Source organism: Manduca sexta, chromosome 21 (genome assembly GCF_014839805.1).
Source record: "Manduca sexta isolate Smith_Timp_Sample1 chromosome 21, JHU_Msex_v1.0, whole genome shotgun sequence".
Lineage (NCBI taxonomy): Eukaryota > Metazoa > Arthropoda > Insecta > Lepidoptera > Sphingidae > Manduca > Manduca sexta.
In genome coordinates this window covers 241,741-260,786 of record NC_051135.1, presented here as the reverse complement: position 1 = coordinate 260,786, position 19,046 = coordinate 241,741, and the positions used below count along the sequence as shown (strand labels likewise).

Sequence of the window (19,046 nt, the reverse complement as noted above, 5' to 3'; positions counted from 1 at the left end):
TCCTGCGTACGTACTATGGAATAGCTACAATATATCCACGGTGACGTTTCGTCAAAATATTTGAAGCCGACTAAGACCAGTTTTTGACGTTCCTGCAATATGATGGTTTTGTAGAAGATGGTGATAAGGTCCCTGATTATAAAAAAGGTCGATATACTAACAAAAAAAAAAGATCAATCCAATACTTCTTCGCCCAAAGTTCCGAATTTATTACTAGAATTATTTTTTTGTTCACAGACGTCGGCACTAACACCCAGTCGATGCTCGACGATCCGCTGTACATCGGGCTGCGTCAGAAGCGCGTGCGCGGCGCCGAGTACGACGAGTTCATCGAGGAGTTCATGCAGGCGGTGGTGCGCCGCTTCGGACAGAACTGTCTCATACAGTTCGAGGACTTCGGCAACGCTAACGCCTTTAGACTGCTCGAAAAGTACCGCGGCAAGTAAGTGTTGTAGGGTAGGATTGTGTAGATAATGATGATTGTCTTGCTAAAGATTATAATGAGGATTCAATTCTGATTATTAAACATACAAACAAATAGAAGTGTCTATGTTACTGAAAAAACATTAGATATCTAATTATATTTTCCAAAAAAGTTGTTCCTAACTTATGTCTGTTTGCCTAGATACTGCACGTTTAACGACGACATCCAAGGCACTGCTGCAGTTGCCGTTGCTGGACTGCTCGCCAGCTTGAGAGTTACTGGCAAGAAGCTGTCGGAGAATGTAATCGTGTTCCAAGGGGCTGGCGAGGTAACAATTTTTCTATTATCTCTGTAGGGTATAAACACTCCGTTCATTATAATGTTAGTTTTAATTTAATGCTGAGGAATTCAAATAAGAGGTGGCGTAACACATTTTACGTTAAATAAATAATTAGGTATTTATTGCCTCAAATAGATGTTTAAAAATTAAATTCTAGGACATTTTTCCTCGCATATGTCTAAACTTATATTATGATAACTACAGGCGTCGTTGGGTATCGCCGAGTTGTGTGTGATGGCTATGAAGGCTGAGGGCACTCCCGAACCCGAGGCCCGCGCACGCGTCTGGATGGTGGACTCAAAGGGACTCATCGTCAAGAACAGGCCGGAGGGCGGACTCAACGAGCACAAAGAAAAGTTCGCCAAAGACCACCCTCCAGTGCGCACACTCGCCGAAGTCGTCGACGTGGCTAAACCTTCAGTTCTTATTGGTAAGGATTAATTTTGACTCAAATTGACGAGTTGATTGTATTGTGTAAGAAAAGTAGAGTCGCGATGCACTTCATGCGGATTATTGTCAGATACAAACAGTCTATAGTAGTACCCATTTTTACCTTGATATATTTATTGTGCAAGAACTTGTCAAGCGTGTTGCTTTGATATCATCGATTTATATTAAAAAGCACAATGAAAATTTGTAAACTTTTTTAAAAATATCATAATTAATGTCATCATACGTAGTGAATTCATCATAGCATACTTTTTTTTCCTATTTAGGTGCTGCTGCGATCGGTGGCGCGTTCACACCCGAGATTCTGCGTAAAATGGGCGCTTTGAACGCGAGGCCAGTCATCTTCGCGCTGTCCAACCCCACCAGCAAGGCCGAGTGCACCGCCGAGGAGGCTTACAGCAACACAGAGGTACGTTTCACTAATTTACTTTAAGTTTCTTGGTAGATAACAACGATTGACGTGAAATTACTTCTCATAGAAATGTCAGAAATAAAAGAAAAAGGATAAAACTATGTTTTTCAATTATAGAATTTGTTGTGTATCCAAAAGTCTCCAGCAATGTTCCTGCCATTTTGTTTAGTATTACTTTTATGTTTCCATATAAGTAGTTTATTAAGTAAAGAAGGAGGCACGAGTCGTGAGCACGCTCATGATTGGTCGCTTAGCTCAAGCTCGTTGTCAATTTGCTTACATGTGCCTCGCGGGTACTTTTGTCAATTTTATGCACACAAACTCACTCCAACCACCGGTAATTTACCAATATAGACAACAACTGGTAATAGATAACAATCTATCTTTATTAAATCAGGAGCGCGCGATCTTCGCGTCAGGCTCGCCGTTCCCGGAGTACCGCACGAAGGACGGGCGTATTTTGCGGCCGGGACAGGGCAACAACTCGTACATCTTCCCGGGACTCGCGCTCGGCATCATCTGCGCCGGCATTGTGGACATCTCCGATGACTTCATGCTGCTCGCCGCTGAGGTAATCTTGTCAATTGGTTACAAATTTTGGCCTATAGAATGCCTTATATTTCATCGATAATATAAAAGACTATGGACAAGGTTGGTCCGCTCATAAAGCGAACAGAGTGGCTGCTCCGGGCTTCAAGCGTCGGGCACCCTCTGACCATTGGTGGAGAAGGCTTCTACCTTCTCGTGGCGCCCTTAGCGTCGGGTGAAAAGGGTGGGAGGTTGCCCAGGGCGCCAGCTTCTACGAAAATAAATAATATACTTGTGACCTAAAAGAAAAAGTTGCCAGAACAAAACCCCCAAAAAATATTTCGCTTGGGGCGCCTTAATAGCTAAGTCCGACCCCAACTATGGGTAGAGGCTACACTGCACTTATGGGCTATTGTGATCACTTACTACAACGCACCAATTTCCTGGTTAGCTTACTTCCATACATAAAGAGATAGTTATTATGCGATTGGGGAAACAATATATTTATTTACACACTTTTCTACATTATTTCTTTCAACAATGCACTTAATGACAATGTTATTATAAAATCGTCTTGCATTTACTCAGGCTCTGGCTGAGATCGTCTCTCAAGAAGACTTGGACTATGGTAGTCTGTATCCACCTCTCGAAGAGATTCAGAATTGTTCAGTGAAGATAGCCAAGAAGATCGTTGAACATGCATATGCCACCTGTAAGTATTATCCGGTGAAAATTTACCTAACTATACACCATATTTTCCACAATATTTATAAATGTCACTAGATATTTGGTTGGCTTTTAGTATATAAGGTTCAACATAGAAATAATATTTATAATATGTGACCAAAACCCCTTCATGACTAAGCGCCAGTTTGACATCAGAGTAATTGCTACATTTTGAATATATTACAGAACTCACATCGTCAATTATTTTTCGAAATAAATGATAATCAAGTACTGGTATGGTCATACGTTAATTGACAAATAACATTTGTGAAATAAATCCTAAGTATAATATATACAATATAAATAATTTCTGTAAATATTATACGTATCATGATAGCATAATAATAAAATTAATTTCCCAGGCAAGGCGTCAGTCCAGCCGCAGCCGCTGGACACGGAGGCGTTCATCCGCGCGCAGATGTACGACTACCACTACAGCCCCGCCGTGCCGCGCGTGTACGCCTGGCCCGACCAGCGCCCGCAAATCGACATGATCTAGCCATAATGTATGTCCGGCATTACCCTCGAACTTGGCTGACGCACTGCCGTGTCCCCATGTTACGTAATTCTAGGGATATCGTTAATTTGGCTTTTTGCTAATGGGGAGTATGTTGCATTCGATTGTAAAAAGAATATTCGGTTTGCGTAAGTCGTGTTCGATGTAATGCCATTTATGTACGCCATGTTCAGAATATTAGAAAGTCCACGTCGCAACTAGTAAGCCTGTGACGCCACCGAATGGATTACTAATCGATTTTGAACGGGTCGTACTAGTGTATAACGCTTATATATTTTGGTTCCTGTAAATTTGTTCTTATTTGTTACATATTCTTGTATTGTAAAAGGGTTAAGAAATAACATGGAAAAGTTTAGGCTAGCGTATGCAAGACGCTTAAGAATATTATTGTGGATTTGTTTTGTTATTTTTAAAAGACAATAAACAATCTCAAATGTTTTATGGAAGTTAGATAATCACATTCAGAAGCGATGTTGTTTTATAAAATGACTAAGACATCCACAGAAGCTAACACTTTCTTTGAAATCTGCTTAAATGAAATTAATTTATTCTAGTGTTATAATAAAATATTCGCCTTGTGTAATATTTAATATTTTGTTAAAGGATGAGCATTTAATGATTTGCCAACGAATGTTATCATTACTTATTTATTCATCATTCCAGAACCGTTAGTTTTATATTGTACTTAAGTTTTTAGTTTTGATATCTCAAAATGTATCTAATATGTAGTGATGTAATGTGATTACATGCAATAAAGAACACCATTTATTCTGAAATAAAATTTATTTATTCTGCTTTAGTTTGAGACACCTAATAACAATTAATTTACATCTTGAATAACTAAGGTAAAATAACTTCCTGACAATGTGGAAGTTTATAACATCGACCCGCTCCACTATCGCGTCGAATGTAAAAACTACCAACTAAAATTAGAACGTACATGACCTTGCGTTTGTAACAGTAAATTATATGCACATTACACGACTCTCCTAGTGATTATAGTCAAATAAATGTACGTGAACTAAAATTATAACGTAAGAGAAACATTAACCGTCTGAATATTTACGCCACAAAATGGCGCACAAGGTTGTCTCAGTTGAGATCATTATGTTTCAATTTACTATAGTCCCAAAGGCCAATGTTGCCTTGTAACCACAAACTTAACGTAATTACATTGGAGGGCTACGTATCTCTGCATTACACTAATTGTGCCATATAAAATATTTCAGCATGCATCAAACATCACAACTCTAATAAGTACGCATCCATTTGTACTCTCGTATTGTCGCACAGAATTTACAAAATTCACTATCTCGACCATATCACGGGAACGCGTACTTACGCAACGAGAACAATGAAAAATAAACAGAAACTTTAGACTGACAGTCTTTATTTCGATAATAATTATTTATAAATACAAATTGAGAAGTACCGATTCACAACAAAAGTATTACCTAGATTACAGCGTTCGACAAAATAATGATCACTTATCACTTTATTAGAACTGTACAAGTTTACACCTTACGGGCGCGCGCACGCGTCACGCGGCCCGTCGACACTCGCGCCGACACTTGCGCCGACACCCTTGCTGACACTCTTGCCGACATTCGCGCCGACACTCTCGCCGACACCCTCGCTGACACCCTCGCTGACACTCTTGCCGACATTCGCGCCGACACCCTCGCCGACACTCTCGCCGACACCCGCGCCGACGCCCCGCGCGCGTTCTCTAGTAGCTGGCGCTGAGAGAAAGCGATCGCTCTCGGGACCCCGAGCTCTCCCCGTTGCACCGCGCGCGGTCATTGCCTGTAACACCATACACACAGTTGCACACACTCTTCCCAACATTACTTCAAACTCAATACTAATACAATATAAAACAGCGAGTAGAATGAAAAAGACGACAGAGCAACGAGTCAAAAAAAGCTGACTGCAACAAAGGATATCTAAGCATAATTTTCAAAATAATGCGTTTATACACGTTCATCGGTGAGCTTCAATTCTCCGAAGCTGAAGACGTTAAAAACACGTACCAACAATGTACGATCTGGCCGCAATGTCTCAATCCAATCGCCACGGATTCGGTAGTTAGGCTAAGAATATTCATACTCTGTGCCGTTCCCGCATTATTGGGAGGATTCGACTCGCAATTTTATATAGAATTAATAAATGAAAAAAAGTAAAATTAAAATAATAATGAAAAGTACGTAAAGAAGCGAAACGAAAATGCACACTAACAATAAAGGACGCATCACGAAAAATTATAAAGTAGAAATGAGTTCCATGTCTCAACATGTGTTTGGTAGTAAAAACAAAGCTATCGGTTACGTACGCACTGGTCATTAAATTTAAGTACATTGTAATGTTCCAGGTTGATGATTATTGAGTGAATGCAATGAACGTAATATTGAAATTATCGTAGTCGGATTGCGCGCTAGGCTATTGCCAAGTGCGCAATGACCACTCCTTTCTCAATTATTTTTTTGTCAAAATTTCTAGTGTCTATCTCTAGAGCACATAATATTATGGTAGAGTTTGGAGTGTTCCGTGCGCACGTAACGTCAGAGAAGCGTCTAACGGCTATAAACGGGCCTGACCTAAGGAATGATGGTCTTGTGAACTGGTGTCCTATAACAAAAGATTACTTTCGTTACACGGACATTTGCATACCATGGAAGGCGACCAATCGTGTAATTTTACAAGCAGGCCGCCTTGAATAAAAGAAAAGTACGATGTGAATGTAATATAATGTCACTATATTTAAATCCTACGAAACTCGACAACACAACATAGTAAACCAAATCTGTATACTGAGTCAACTTTCGTATATCGAGGCTTGAGTAGTTTCCCAAAATATAAATGGGAGCGACAGTTTTTATTGGCATCGTAATGCGTAGACTGATTTCCGACGGTAGCTAAGCTAAAAATATGACTCTTAATTTGGAATATGACGAAATTTCGTTTGTAATGGATTCCCAATCAGTATGAGCGCAGCCTTACGTACACGCTTTTACATACACCATCACCAATATAGTGTACCATCGATCATTGTGACGAGATCAAAAAACTAAATTCACCAAACTATTCTACGTTTATGTTTATGTGTGTATGTAATGCTACCGTATTTGACTATACAATGGGTGAGTGTATGTGTGGGTACGGACCGAGCCGCTGGTGCGGCGGCAGTTTGTTGAAGAAGGGTGCCGCAGCGCGTCGCGCAGGGTGATGCGCTGCGTGGGCTCGTAGTCCAGCATGCGCGCGATCAGCTCGAACAGCTGCCGCGCCTCCTCGCTGTTGCTCTGCATATACCTCTGCACAAACAAACAATATTACATTACCGCATACTATATTCAGAAAACATGGTATGAGTTCTATGTTATATCAAAATAACGATGGCACATTTATGACTGTGAATATATTAATTATAATTTTCACAATCAATTACTGAATAAACAGTTACACATTTTGAATGTAAAGATGAGATCAGGCAAAAATTATTTATAAAAACCAAAAATATCGAAAATTGAAATTATTACCATAAAGTAACATTATTACTTATAAAAAGTCATCATCATATTTATTATGACTAAACATTAAAACAGCAACAATATTGTGTCGATTATAATCAATTAACATTGCACTAATAATAATTCACTTGACGAGTCTGAATAGTAGATAAAGTAGGAGATGAAAAAAATGTGTACAGAATAATAATTTTTTTAGCACTTGAATCATTTGTGCTATACATAGTCATAAATAAAAAATTCAAATTCTTGTTGGAAAGTAATTTTTTCACGACGAGCAATATTATTCTGTAAATCAAATTGGCGACCAACAAATTGACCACGTGACAATATTATTGTAGTCCTAATGACTAAAACGCTAATGACACATTCCACGAAACTCAACAAATAATACTCACTAATAGAGGTTTGCAGTTCTCTCTGACGTATCTGCCGGCGGAGGACTTTTCGTCCCAGTCTAATTTACCGTGGTAGAAATATTTTGTCCTAGTTTTACGTGCCATTCTGAAACGAAACAAAACGGAATGTAAATGTAAATGAGAAAAAGAACACGGTGACTCAGTTTCTAGAACCGAACACAATGATAACGTAACGCCCTAGTTCCCAAAGGCAACACTGTTATTTTCCATTGTTTATTTTCGGCGGTCGAATGAGTAGAAACATCGCAAAATATCGTCTAAATAACAGTGTTCAGTTAGACGGTGAGATGAGTAATGAGTGATATGAAATTTAATACAAGAATCGAGTCAATTTCGCTGCGCAATAAACCTGTAAGAGATAAAAGTAACTTAACAATCAACAATTATTATAACATTACAACGTTTCCTTTGTTTGAGAACTTGCTCCATTACCAGCGTTTAGAATCTATACTATTATATAAAGCTGAAGAGTTTGTTTGTTTGTTTGTTTGTTTGTTTGTTTGAACGCGCTAATCTCAGGAACTACCGGTCCAAACTGAAAAATTATTTTTGCGTTGGATAGCCCTTTGTTCGTGGAGTGCTATAGGCTATATATCATCACGCTATACCCAATAGGAGCGGAGCAGTAATGGCTAATCTCAGGAACTACCGGTCCAAACCGAAAAATTCTTTTTGCGTTGGATAGCCTTTTTTTCGTGGAGTGATATAGGCTATATATCATCACGCTATACCCAATAGGAGCAGAGCAGTAATGGCTAATCTCAGAAACTACCGGTTCGAACTAAAAATTCATTTTGTATTGGATAGCCCTTTGTTCGTGAAGTGCTATAGGCTATATATCATCACGCTATGACCAATAGGAGCAGAGCAGTAATGGCTAATCTCAGAAACTAGGAGTTTGAACTGAATAATTCTTTTTGTGTTGGATAGCCCTTTGTTCCTGGAATGCTATATGCTATATATATCATCACGCTATGCCCAATAGGAGCGGAGCAGTAATCGCTAATCTCAGGTACTACCGGTTCGAACTGAAAAATATTTTTGTGCTGGATAGCCCTTTGTTCCTGGAGTGCTATAGGTTATATATCGTCACGCTATGACCAATAGGAGCGGAGCAGTAATGAAACATGATGCAAAAACGGGGACAATTTATTAGTTTTGAGAGCCTCTGTTGCGTGCGCTGCGTAAACGGTTAAAGTTATGCAACAATAATGTATGACAGGATTGTTCCTCTTAAAGAGTTCTACAAAAATATATCATAAAACAAAGTTCCCCGCTGCATCGGTCTGCCCGAACGTGTTAAACTCAATATCTACCCAACGTATTGGGATAAAATTTGGCATGGAGACAGTTTGAGACCCTGGGAAGAACATAGGCTCCCGGGAAAATATATAGCGTGACTTTTATAACGGAAAACTTTAGCCCGAAAAACTTTATAACGCGGGCGGAGCCGCGGGCAAAAGCTAGTAATTGAATAATGGGAAAACTTATTACGTGGTTTTGTTATGAATTCAAATATTGCCTTTTGGCAATCGAATCTATACATGTACGTAGTTTATTAGTACCAAAATAGTTTCTACTATGGTAACTAGCGTATGACACCAACACAATCATATTGGATTTGGCACGAAATCTTGTGTACAGAAATAGACTTTTCCGATTTTTAAAGCAAAGTTTCTTGACTCGTGATACTATACGAAAACAATGCTAAATGTAAAGTTTTATTACTTCTCACGCCGAACGAAGTGCTTCAATAAATATGGAATTATTTCTATGTAGAAGATAGTGTTAACAGTAATGGCTGAATTAAAATTAAATGACGTTCTACTAAATTATTTGGGAAATGGTCATTTTTTATTGTGTTAACTGACAAATATATTTAACGCATTAATCTCCACTTAATTATTTTATTTTGCTAATAGATTTTTAAAGGCAAGTTTACACGATTCTTGCACACCAGATCTAGAAAATCAATAAAATATTCACCTATAAGGTATGGGTCCTAAAATCCTCTCCATCATGGCGAGGTGTTCCCTGTTGTCATGTGTCTGGAAGAGTGTGATGCCGAGGTACAACTCGAACATTATGCAGCCGATAGACCACACGTCGCACGGTTGTGACCAACCGAGCTCTGAAAGGAAACAGTTATTCATTAATTATTTAATTATTTTTAATAACTAGATTTTGCACATGGCATTGATCAGTACAAAAAAAAAACAATCATTCAAAGAAAACCAGCCAACATCGTTTAGGAGTAATACAAGATTGCCAATATCAAATTTTCGGAGTGCTTTTTTACCAACAGTCCCGAAATAGTAAATAAAACTAGTACACGGTAATTGAATATGCAAAGAGAAAAATCAATTATACTTGTAAATTTAATAGTTATAAGATAAAACAAGTAATTACCTAATATGACTTCGGGTGCTCTGTAATGTCTAGTGGAGACGATGGTGCTGTGGTGTTCATGGTCAAACGTCGCGCTGCCGAAGTCGATGAGTCGTACATCGCTCCGTTTCACGCGCCGTAAGTCATGTGTCTGGAAATACCACATTCAAGTTTTACGACGCTGTCATAAAAATGTATATACACAAAAACAAAAATAATCAGCATCGTCGAATGACGCAATATATTTGAAAAATCATAATAGAAACCGAAATTCCGAGTTGTACGTCTTTTTCGGAGAATTTACACTCACATATAACACAAACTGAGCGATTTCTAGAAGTCTGTAATTCGTAAACGATGCTATCATTCTCATGAACAGAACAATGTACCCTGTCAGACATCGTGTAAACATAATTTTATGATAACAATCACAACAAAATGCAATAGAGTCGTCATATGTTCACTAAAAATAAGTATTTTATAAATGTGTATAAGTAAGCGCGAATACTAGACGAAAAAACAAATTTCACGGATTTATCGCGATTTTTGTTTCCTTTTTAATCCTCGCGTAGGCTTTTCAGCCTTCTTGGTCATAAGCAACAAGAATAATTCATATTGCCACGGCAAAGTGACATTACGGAACTTCTCAATCGTGAAATGATCAACTCACTTTCTTAGAACTAGTGTAGACGCTGACGACCTCGTAGTCGCTGTCGACGAACAGTATGTTCTCCGGCTTGAGGTCGGTGTGCGTGAGCTTGTTGTCGTGCAGGAACAGCACGCTGTATATCAACTGGTAGGAGATGTGCCGCACCTGCTCCAGCGGGTACGGCTGGTAGTTGTTGTCTTTCTGTAATGCGCCAACGTTACGTATTATTAATATATATGTCCAATGGAATACAAGGATGCAGCTCTTGGATTCATTTATTTATTACACTCAATTATGTTATCATGTTTGAATAATGTTTCGTTTGTGGCCTTATAAATTTGTTTATCGTATGTAATAAAGAGTTTTTGTACTGTAAACTATAACATTATTATAACATGAATTGGTGAATTACGAAGGAATTTAACAGGAATTAGATCCGAAATAAGTTATGTTAGATTTCAGACCAATATGTTTAGATTCGGATATGAAGTCTACAGCTTGTTCACGTGCATAATATTGAACACTGTTATTCTGGGACTCTATGACTAACTCACTTCTAAAAGGAACAGCCAAATGGCAACTTCAAAAAATGAAATCTATAAAACTGTTCTAGTAACATGGATCATATAATATATATTGTGAGTACATTAGGAATATCATTTTATTTACATAGTAATGGCCTCTGGGACGGCGCTGGCATCTTGCTGGCTAAGGAGAGATCGCGGATTTGATTTTTGCAACATGACTAATATTTACACGATAATAATATTCTACCGGAATTGAATGTTATTAGGCCAAGTTCCCGATAATTTTTATATCTTTCTGTCAGGATATCCTATATTTTGAAGGTTATTTATAACATATCAAAATAGCTTCATGATATTTGACATCAATCCGCGACCAAGAAATAATATTCCAACCACGATAATGACGTCTTTATTATTGGCTAAATATTTGCTACGAAAACTTGCAGACAGTTCACAATGCATAAACAATACGACAATTGGCATGTTTATTGTTTGATATTATTTATAGTAACATATACATACGCACGCATTGTTGTTTGTGTGTAATTATTAGACTACAAAATGAAAGCCAAACAGGTCGCGAGGTATAAATTAAAAACCAGTTTTGCATTTAGTAAATATATAAATAAATCTATGAAACAAAATCTGAATATAAACCGTGACTGGCCACTCACCGGTTACGTGTATTTTAATATATATAAATAAAAAAATAAATAAACAAACACCGTGATTCGTGAACAAACCGGTCTATTTCAATACTTTATGTCGTCTGTGGTACGGTAATGAGTATCATTGGCTGTAAAGGAGATCGCGTGTTTATTTATATGGGCATCATTAAACCGACAGTGGAACGGTTACTCACCAGGAAGTCGAACACACTCTGTCCGAGCATTTCAAACGCGATGCACATGTGACCGTGGTACTCGAACCAGTCCAGCATCTTCACGCACAGGCTGGAAGTCGAACGGACATTTCGTTGTAATATCGAGCAACGGTAACATTATATGAATTTAAATATGGCATTTCAGAATCAAGGGCGGCGCGGCGTCGGGACAACGAGATAGTCTGGAAAGTTTGGAGCGAGCGAGAGGGGGGATATTTTTGTGTGCGCACAGTTGACATCGAGGCGCTCACTGGCGCGCCGCCAGCCCCAGCGCGCCGCACCAGCGCGAAGGTCACGTGTCCGCACACACCGTGCCCGCCGCACCGCCGCACCGCCGCACGCGCATCGAGCCGATGCAATAACATTGACAGTCATCGATATTTACTCACTTTTTACAGTCGGGGTCGACGTCGGCCAATTTTTCTAAAACGTTAATCTCGAGTTTTGCAGCCTCTCTGTACTTCTCAACGTTCTTAATAATCTTTAGAGCCATTCTGTGCTCCCTGAAAATAAACACAGTCGCGTTACGTTAAAACAACATACACATATAGTTCTTTTTATTTTAACTATCGCGAGTTGACGCGTTCATGTAAACAGGTGAAAATAGATGCGATGAATAATTAGCGCGAGGCGTGGATAGAATTGCCAAGCGCTCTGCAGCCTTCCGTCAGAGCGAAAAAGTAATTTATAAAAACATTGGCACCTTTAGAAATAACCACACCATATTCATGCTCGATATAGCTCGGAAATCGTTTAAACATGCGCATAGAATTCAAAAGATATTTGTGACAAATACAAATATATAAATATTTCCAGTTCGACACAACTCGGCATTGACAATGGTAGGGGAATATATTATAACGTCACGTCCATTAGTTCTACGGGATAGATACAAAGTAGCCGACGGACGTCATTAAAGCAGAAATATCGCGTGCATTTTGATAAAGCTATGTATTAATAAACGAATGAGATACTTACAATTCCAAATCTTTCACCTCGACCACCTTGCCGAACGTGCCCTCACCGAGCGTGTCGATGATTTTGTCTGCAATGAAACCAACACATTCATAATTAATCACCGGCCCATTTCGACAACTAAAAAAATGTCTGAACCCGCTCTCACAGCGGGAACCGAGAATTTTTGAAAAATCTCGAGCACAAAAGCATAAGTTACAGTATCCGAGCTTTACTTATTCAAACAAAATATAAAAAATTCAACGTTGCCATTGTTGTTACATTACAGAGAATTGAAGTTTGTTTGTATTAATCTTCATTTAACACAGATCACTGAACTGCAATAGCTCTTGTTTGATCTTGTGCAGTGCAATGTATGCGACAGTCGTGTATTCTGTACAGTAATTCATTTGGTATCTGTATGTATGCTATGTTTCGTTAGATAAAAATGGATGATTTATAATGTGAGTTATGTTGTTCAATGAGCGTGTATTTTCATGTTTGGTGTGTGTGTGTGTGTGTGTATGTGTGTATGTGTTGTTGTGTATATGCACTGTGTGTATGTGTGTGAGTGTGTGTAGGTGGTATAATGCAATCGGTTTAGTTATGTTGTGGACACGAACATCTCGCTCCCATGACATATCCGGGCCAGTAGACCAGATGTCCGTCCTTGTCGTCCTTGACGGAGGAGCGTGCGCGGGAGCTCTGCAGGCGCCAGCACGGTCCGCGATGAGCCCGTCAGTCAGCACATCAGCCCGTCAGCGCGTCGCAGTCGCCGTCGCCGCAGCGTAGCCGCACGCGCACCACACGCACCGGCCACATGCCACGTAGACGCGCCACACGATCGCCACGACCCGAGTAGTGTTGTACCCAACAATCAAACAATGGAACGGTTGCCCGTCAGACAAGCGACAATTGGTATGGTGTGTCGAGGGTGCATGCTGTTAAAGGGCGGACGGGTGGAGCCCACTGGACCGGGCAAGGAGGGGACCGGTACCGAGCATTCCTCACACTTTCGTAGCTACACAACACACGGGAAGTCAGGATAGTGTCCACCCGAATTATCTCTTTACACTACAATATAACACATACTAACGGCACGGTTGGGACATTTCTTCATATTATTCAAACTTGTTGATTTACGTTTAAAACTCAACAATATTTCGAAACAGAAAAGAGCCATGTTATCCGTAAACACCCCTATAAGAAAGTTAAATACATGCACTAACATAATTACAGTGCTTTATACATCGTTTATATTTTTCGAACTATAACTGTCAAGTCAAGTAATTTTTTAGATTACCTACCCACAAGCAAGAATTTAATATTTCTTTATAACTGACACTTCGTAGTGAAAACACATGCAGCAAGAAAGCAAAGCTAAGTATGGTCACGTTAATGTTCAAAGATATAATTATGAGAGCATATGTATATAGTAATCAAACATTAGGTTTAACGTCTATATCATATATGGTATTATTTCCGCAAGCCAAATACAATGGACCCGCCATAATATTCGTGAATCGCTAAGTTATCCAAACTTGTTCTTTTAAGATATTCGTCATATTTGCACTTTGATGCTATGAGCCATCTAATTCGTGAATGCAGTTTTGTGACTAACACGACCTAAATATACGTATAGATACATAATATTAGTTTAAAAAATGATTCCGTTTGTGCCCATGAAAAAAGTGCACAGATACATTTTTTTAGTTTATATTTATAATTAAGTAAATTAGCAAATATATGTTGTAGGTATGGCAAGTAAGTGACCACGGCGCAAAATACTATGCTATCTATAGGGCAAACCACAACATAGTAAAGTATGGGTTTTTTTTTCGGTTAGGTACGGGTTAATTGACTGGAATTTGTAGATCTATTTTATATATACTACGTACATAATACGTGGATGTTTTATCCTTATACCTCATTTGCTCGGGGAATATTGAAATACTTAAACCACTTATTGGAAAATATATTGCGTATGTAAATAAATTTCAAACTTTTCCTGTCAACAGAAATAAGTTCACGCACTATTGCAATAGTTTCGATTAAAATCCGTCAGGTACGTTATCATTATGTACTCGTATACGTGGATATACATTGTATATAGTTAGAATGTATATATAAATAAAACGGACCATGTGTATGTTAGCGGCACACAGAGGCGCAGGCGGTTAGCTTGTGCTTACAGGCGGCGTGGCCGCACGACGCACGAGGTGGCGCGGCCTCTGCGGCCGGTGGCGGCTGCGCAGCTCCGGCGGCAGTACTACCACGTCGCCCACCGACAAGGGCTCCGGCTTTTTTCCCGCACTCGGCTTCTTGTTACACACGTCGTCCGTCTCTTTGTTCCCGATGCGACCATATACTTCGTCCAGATGCGCATACTTCATTATGAGACCCTGAATTTCCATGCGCCTCGTTTCCCTCTCGTTCAACACAGGGTCTCCGACTGGCGTCTTGTCGTCATCTTCGTCGCTTGAGGGGAAATAAATCTGTTTTTGCCTACCTACTTCCCTCACTGGCGATGAGGCAGGCGTTTTTGCTATCTTTAATTTCGAGTTCGTTTCGTGACCGCCTTGCAGTGGTGAAATAAGATCGCGAGCGCCAGGTTGAATGTTAATATCCACCGGTCGTAAAGATAATTTTCCACTTTTACTATCACTGTTTTCACTTCTTTCAGCCCTGAGCGACCTTCGCTGATGCCTTCTGTAGACACTGTCCCTATCTTTGCCATAGTTTAAACGTTCTTTGGGAGTAGATTCAAAATCCATTTTTGTATTCATCCTTATCTTTATGTTTGTGACTAGATAGCCTGCGATCTGTAGTATTCCTAAACGGGGTTTTGTCTCTGGTTTTCTCTCTAGTATAAAGGCTGTTTTTGAATGAATGTTCACCAAACACTGCTGTGGTTAAACTTCTCATTAATCCTCGCGACACAGAATGCTCTGGGGGTTCTAAAGTTTTGTCGCGATCTTCTTTTTCTTTCTTAGCCCTCTCCTTTTTCTGGCTCGCGATTCTGTCCAACACAGAAGAATATTTGTCTTCTAAACGACTACGAGTGCTACCTAAGAAAATAGTATTTTCAATGTTATTATTGGCTTCCTTGAGAGGATATCGCTTAGTGAACGGCGATGATTTATTATCTTTCGTGTGAGCTTTACGGAATGAGTCACTGCCGCCGAGAGAGCTAATACCGGAGGTAGTATGCAAAGGTGAAGTGTCGATCCGGGGCTTCGGGCCGCTCAGGTAGCTGGAATACAGTCGATCGTCATTCAACTTCCTCGAGGTCGGGCCGGTCACCACAGACGTCAGCGACGTGTACGGCGATATGTGCCCATTGTTTTCGTAACGGCGTATATTCGCTAATGTGGAATTTTTGCCAGAAAGTAGCTTGTCATCAAACCGAGAGCGGCTTGCTGACAGTTTCGTGTCAGCGGCATCACTTTTCTCCGAGGGTCCCCTGCGAGTCAGCCGGTTTATAATGCTAGAGTAGCCATCTGAAAGCAACTGAGTCACGCTAGTTGTGGACGAACGATTGTAGCGCTGACGACGCGGGCTCGTCGTGCCGCTTCCACTTGTCACGCTGGTCATATTGTTGTTACTATGAACTGTTTAGGAACACTTTAACCTGGATATATCACATAATGTTCAATAAGCATCATAATTGCACGTTTATAACTATATTCCGAAACATTGGTATATTACAACCAGCCGCTCTTCCTGCTACGCGGCGTATTGTTCGCTACCACACATTAGACTGGGTCTATCTCGAGATTGGGAACGTACCTAAGCGCGAACCGAACGAATTTCAAAAAGATCACTAGCACAGGCGAGTGCGGCCGCCGGTGCCAAGTAATGGTCGTGGACTAAAAATATCGCCAACCCGTGGGAGCGCCCTCCCGCGCACTCCGAGGTGCCCGCGCCGCGCGAGCTTTTCTTACACACTCCGTTACATATCTTTATTTTTTCTGTTGCGATAACAATTTTTGTGAAGATAAGACATGCACTTTTATTTTAGCATACATTTTCCTTTGTCTCCCAACATTACTCAAGATGTCAATAAACTAATATTGGTGTCTATGATTCCCAAAAAAGATATTATTTACTCACGCCACCCACACAAAGATACCATTAATTCATTTTCCAATCATAATTAATAGCTATGTTGCCATGTATGTTTTTTCTAATCTGCACAATTTTGCCGTGGTCATCACGCCATATATAAATGATGTATCATTATTTATCGCATGATGTTTGTAATGGATATTTAACGACACCTTTCTCTGCACGTCGAGGTGTGGAGCCAAGACAGTTCTGTCAATAAGAGGTCGGTAATTGGGTTAGTGGAGCGCGTGAGTAGTGAACAATGCCGCCGGTGCCCGCGACCGACACGGCCGCGGCGGACACTCATCGCCCGCCGCCTGCGCACGCACACTACACTGCAGATAATCATCTTAAGCACGGACTAATATCGCCACCGACGCACTCGCGCACATAGGTCAAGCATAATCTCAGTTAAGCGTGGCTTGATTACAGTCAATAAGTTGGGAGGAGACGCGTGTTATCTGTCGTGAGAGAGACGAGCGGACGCGCGCGTTTTAACCCATGACGGGACGCGTTGATAAAACATTACATGAAACAAATGTTGCACGTCCGTCTTGTCGTGTTGTGAAACGATATTTGTTATGATAAGCAAGATGTTTGTTAGTTACTAATGGAAAACCATTTTATTCATATCACAGTGTGATAAATAATGACATTCACTACAACGTACTTATAATATTTAGAGAATGTTTCTTATTGTCTAGACACTTGTTTAGGTATGTAAAGTAAGCCGTCCATAATAGCTCAGAAATTTACCTACGAGGGTTGAGCAATGAACAACAAAACGGCACAATGTTTACGAAGAAAGTTTTACTGCTTTCATTGCAACGGAAACATCGGGAAAATATTAAACATTCTTCGCACTCTGCGGACCTGAACACGTACATTTTTGTTACTAGAATATTTTATAATTACCCTCAAAAAACCTGCGCTATTTTAATTGTTCCATTACTAAAGAATTTTACGCATGAATTGTCACGAAAAGCCGCTTTTAGTAACTGTGGTTTGCCAAGTTTCTAAATATTACGTACCTTCCAATAAACATAATCATCAGATATCAAAGGATAATTGTATTGAACAAAGATTTCTATGAAATTCAATAATTTGTGCACAGCCGTTTGACAGATTGTTATATATAGACAAATCACTAATGCCAGTAATGACATAAACAATACTTCCGCACTAATTATCGTATTATAATCGTTACTTAATGCCAGCACGCAGGAACCGTTTGCTCGCATCTTGCGCAACTTACAATGAACCACGACTAAGCATAAGGAGACATCGCCGAACAGCTGTTCCGTAAAGGTGTGTTCGGGAGCATTGTGTAAAAAACCAGAGTGGGGATCGGGGAGCAGGTAAAAATGACCCTAACGGGATATTGGCCACTTGAAGTGTCGTTGAGGAATTACAACTATTAACACATTTTAAACGTTTGAGAAAAATGAGGTAAATATTCTTCAAAATATAATGTACGTGCCGTCAGTATTCCCTACCAGACATTCATCACGTCAGACACTGAACTTGATAATAATGACTGTCTATAAATCAAAGCGATACATACTATTTACAAACGATCTAGGCATGTAAATAGTTTTGTATTTATTAGTCTCGATATTAGTTTACTGACCTTGCCCACGAGTCGACTACACGCACCGTCTATATCGAAAAGGATCTCCGCCACGACGGAAAGTAATTTCGCCACATCGTGCCACTTACAGCCGTGTTCCTTAAGAAACCGCTTATAAAGATCGTAGAAGGAGCTCAGTCTGAGGGGCAACCGAGCGCGATCACTTTTTATTGACAATTCAGCCATTATGCACTCAACAACATAACACTGCACTGCGATACACAAGTTGTTTAGACCGCGCGAGTGACAGCCGCCGGCGGCGTGGGGCGGCGTGGTGCGGCCGGGCTGCCGGCCGGTTATTACACAACTGCGCCGAGCGATACCGCCTGCCAGTACACACTTCGTCCTCACTAAGCGGCCCCCACACAACCGACAAAATAAAAAAAAATGAGATAACAGGGATCACAACACTACAAAACCACGTGCAACGCTCAGAGACACCTCGTGCCGTTCGGCGGCTAACAATCAACTGAGGACCACTTTCAGTGTGGCATTTTAATTACGGAAGACGAGTACAAATGGAGCAAATAAATTTGTTACAGAACCTCGCGGTTCAAACAGGATTTAT

At 40.1% G+C, this 19,046-nt stretch overlaps 3 protein-coding genes across 7 annotated transcripts in view; 1 reads left to right on the top strand and 2 right to left on the bottom strand.

Moving 5' to 3' along the window:
* LOC115447880 (NADP-dependent malic enzyme) overlaps positions 1-4,173 on the top strand; it is a 41,708-nt gene extending 37,535 nt beyond the window's left edge. For 2 of the 3 annotated variants that reach the window (XM_030175169.2, XM_030175178.2), the window contains exons 6-12: positions 238-442; positions 626-752; positions 969-1,194; positions 1,481-1,623; positions 2,024-2,197; positions 2,743-2,866; positions 3,243-3,379. In XM_030175169.2, the coding sequence (XP_030031029.1) occupies positions 238-442; positions 626-752; positions 969-1,194; positions 1,481-1,623; positions 2,024-2,197; positions 2,743-2,866; positions 3,243-3,379 (1,136 nt within the window). Of the gene's footprint in view, positions 1-237; positions 443-625; positions 753-968; positions 1,195-1,480; positions 1,624-2,023; positions 2,198-2,742; positions 2,867-3,242 lie in introns of all 3 variants that reach the window. The other variant, XM_030175159.2, reaches the window with a different exon arrangement.
* Positions 4,174-4,765: 592 nt separating this feature from the next.
* The window catches only part of LOC115447863 (dual specificity protein kinase lkh1), a 31,212-nt gene continuing 16,931 nt past the window's right edge, over positions 4,766-19,046 (bottom strand). For 2 of the 3 annotated variants that reach the window (XM_030175140.2, XM_030175115.2), the window contains 10 exons: positions 13,365-13,446; positions 12,766-12,832; positions 12,177-12,290; positions 11,767-11,857; positions 10,399-10,578; positions 9,750-9,879; positions 9,327-9,471; positions 7,320-7,425; positions 6,562-6,708; positions 4,766-5,203 (listed from right to left, as the gene is read on the bottom strand). In XM_030175140.2, coding sequence (XP_030031000.2) covers positions 4,919-5,203; positions 6,562-6,708; positions 7,320-7,425; positions 9,327-9,471; positions 9,750-9,879; positions 10,399-10,578; positions 11,767-11,857; positions 12,177-12,290; positions 12,766-12,832; positions 13,365-13,446 — 1,347 coding nt within the window. In that variant the 3' untranslated portion in view covers positions 4,766-4,918. Of the gene's footprint in view, positions 5,204-5,994; positions 6,026-6,561; positions 6,709-7,319; positions 7,426-9,326; positions 9,472-9,749; positions 9,880-10,398; positions 10,579-11,766; positions 11,858-12,176; positions 12,291-12,765; positions 12,833-13,364; positions 13,447-19,046 lie in introns of all 3 variants that reach the window. The other variant, XM_030175124.2, reaches the window with a different exon arrangement.
* On the bottom strand, positions 15,297-17,873 carry LOC119190062. Its single transcript, XM_037441101.1, has one exon. The coding sequence runs from the start codon at positions 16,333-16,335 to the stop codon at positions 15,505-15,507; it is 831 nt and encodes a 276-aa protein (XP_037296998.1). The 5' UTR covers positions 16,336-17,873; the 3' UTR covers positions 15,297-15,504.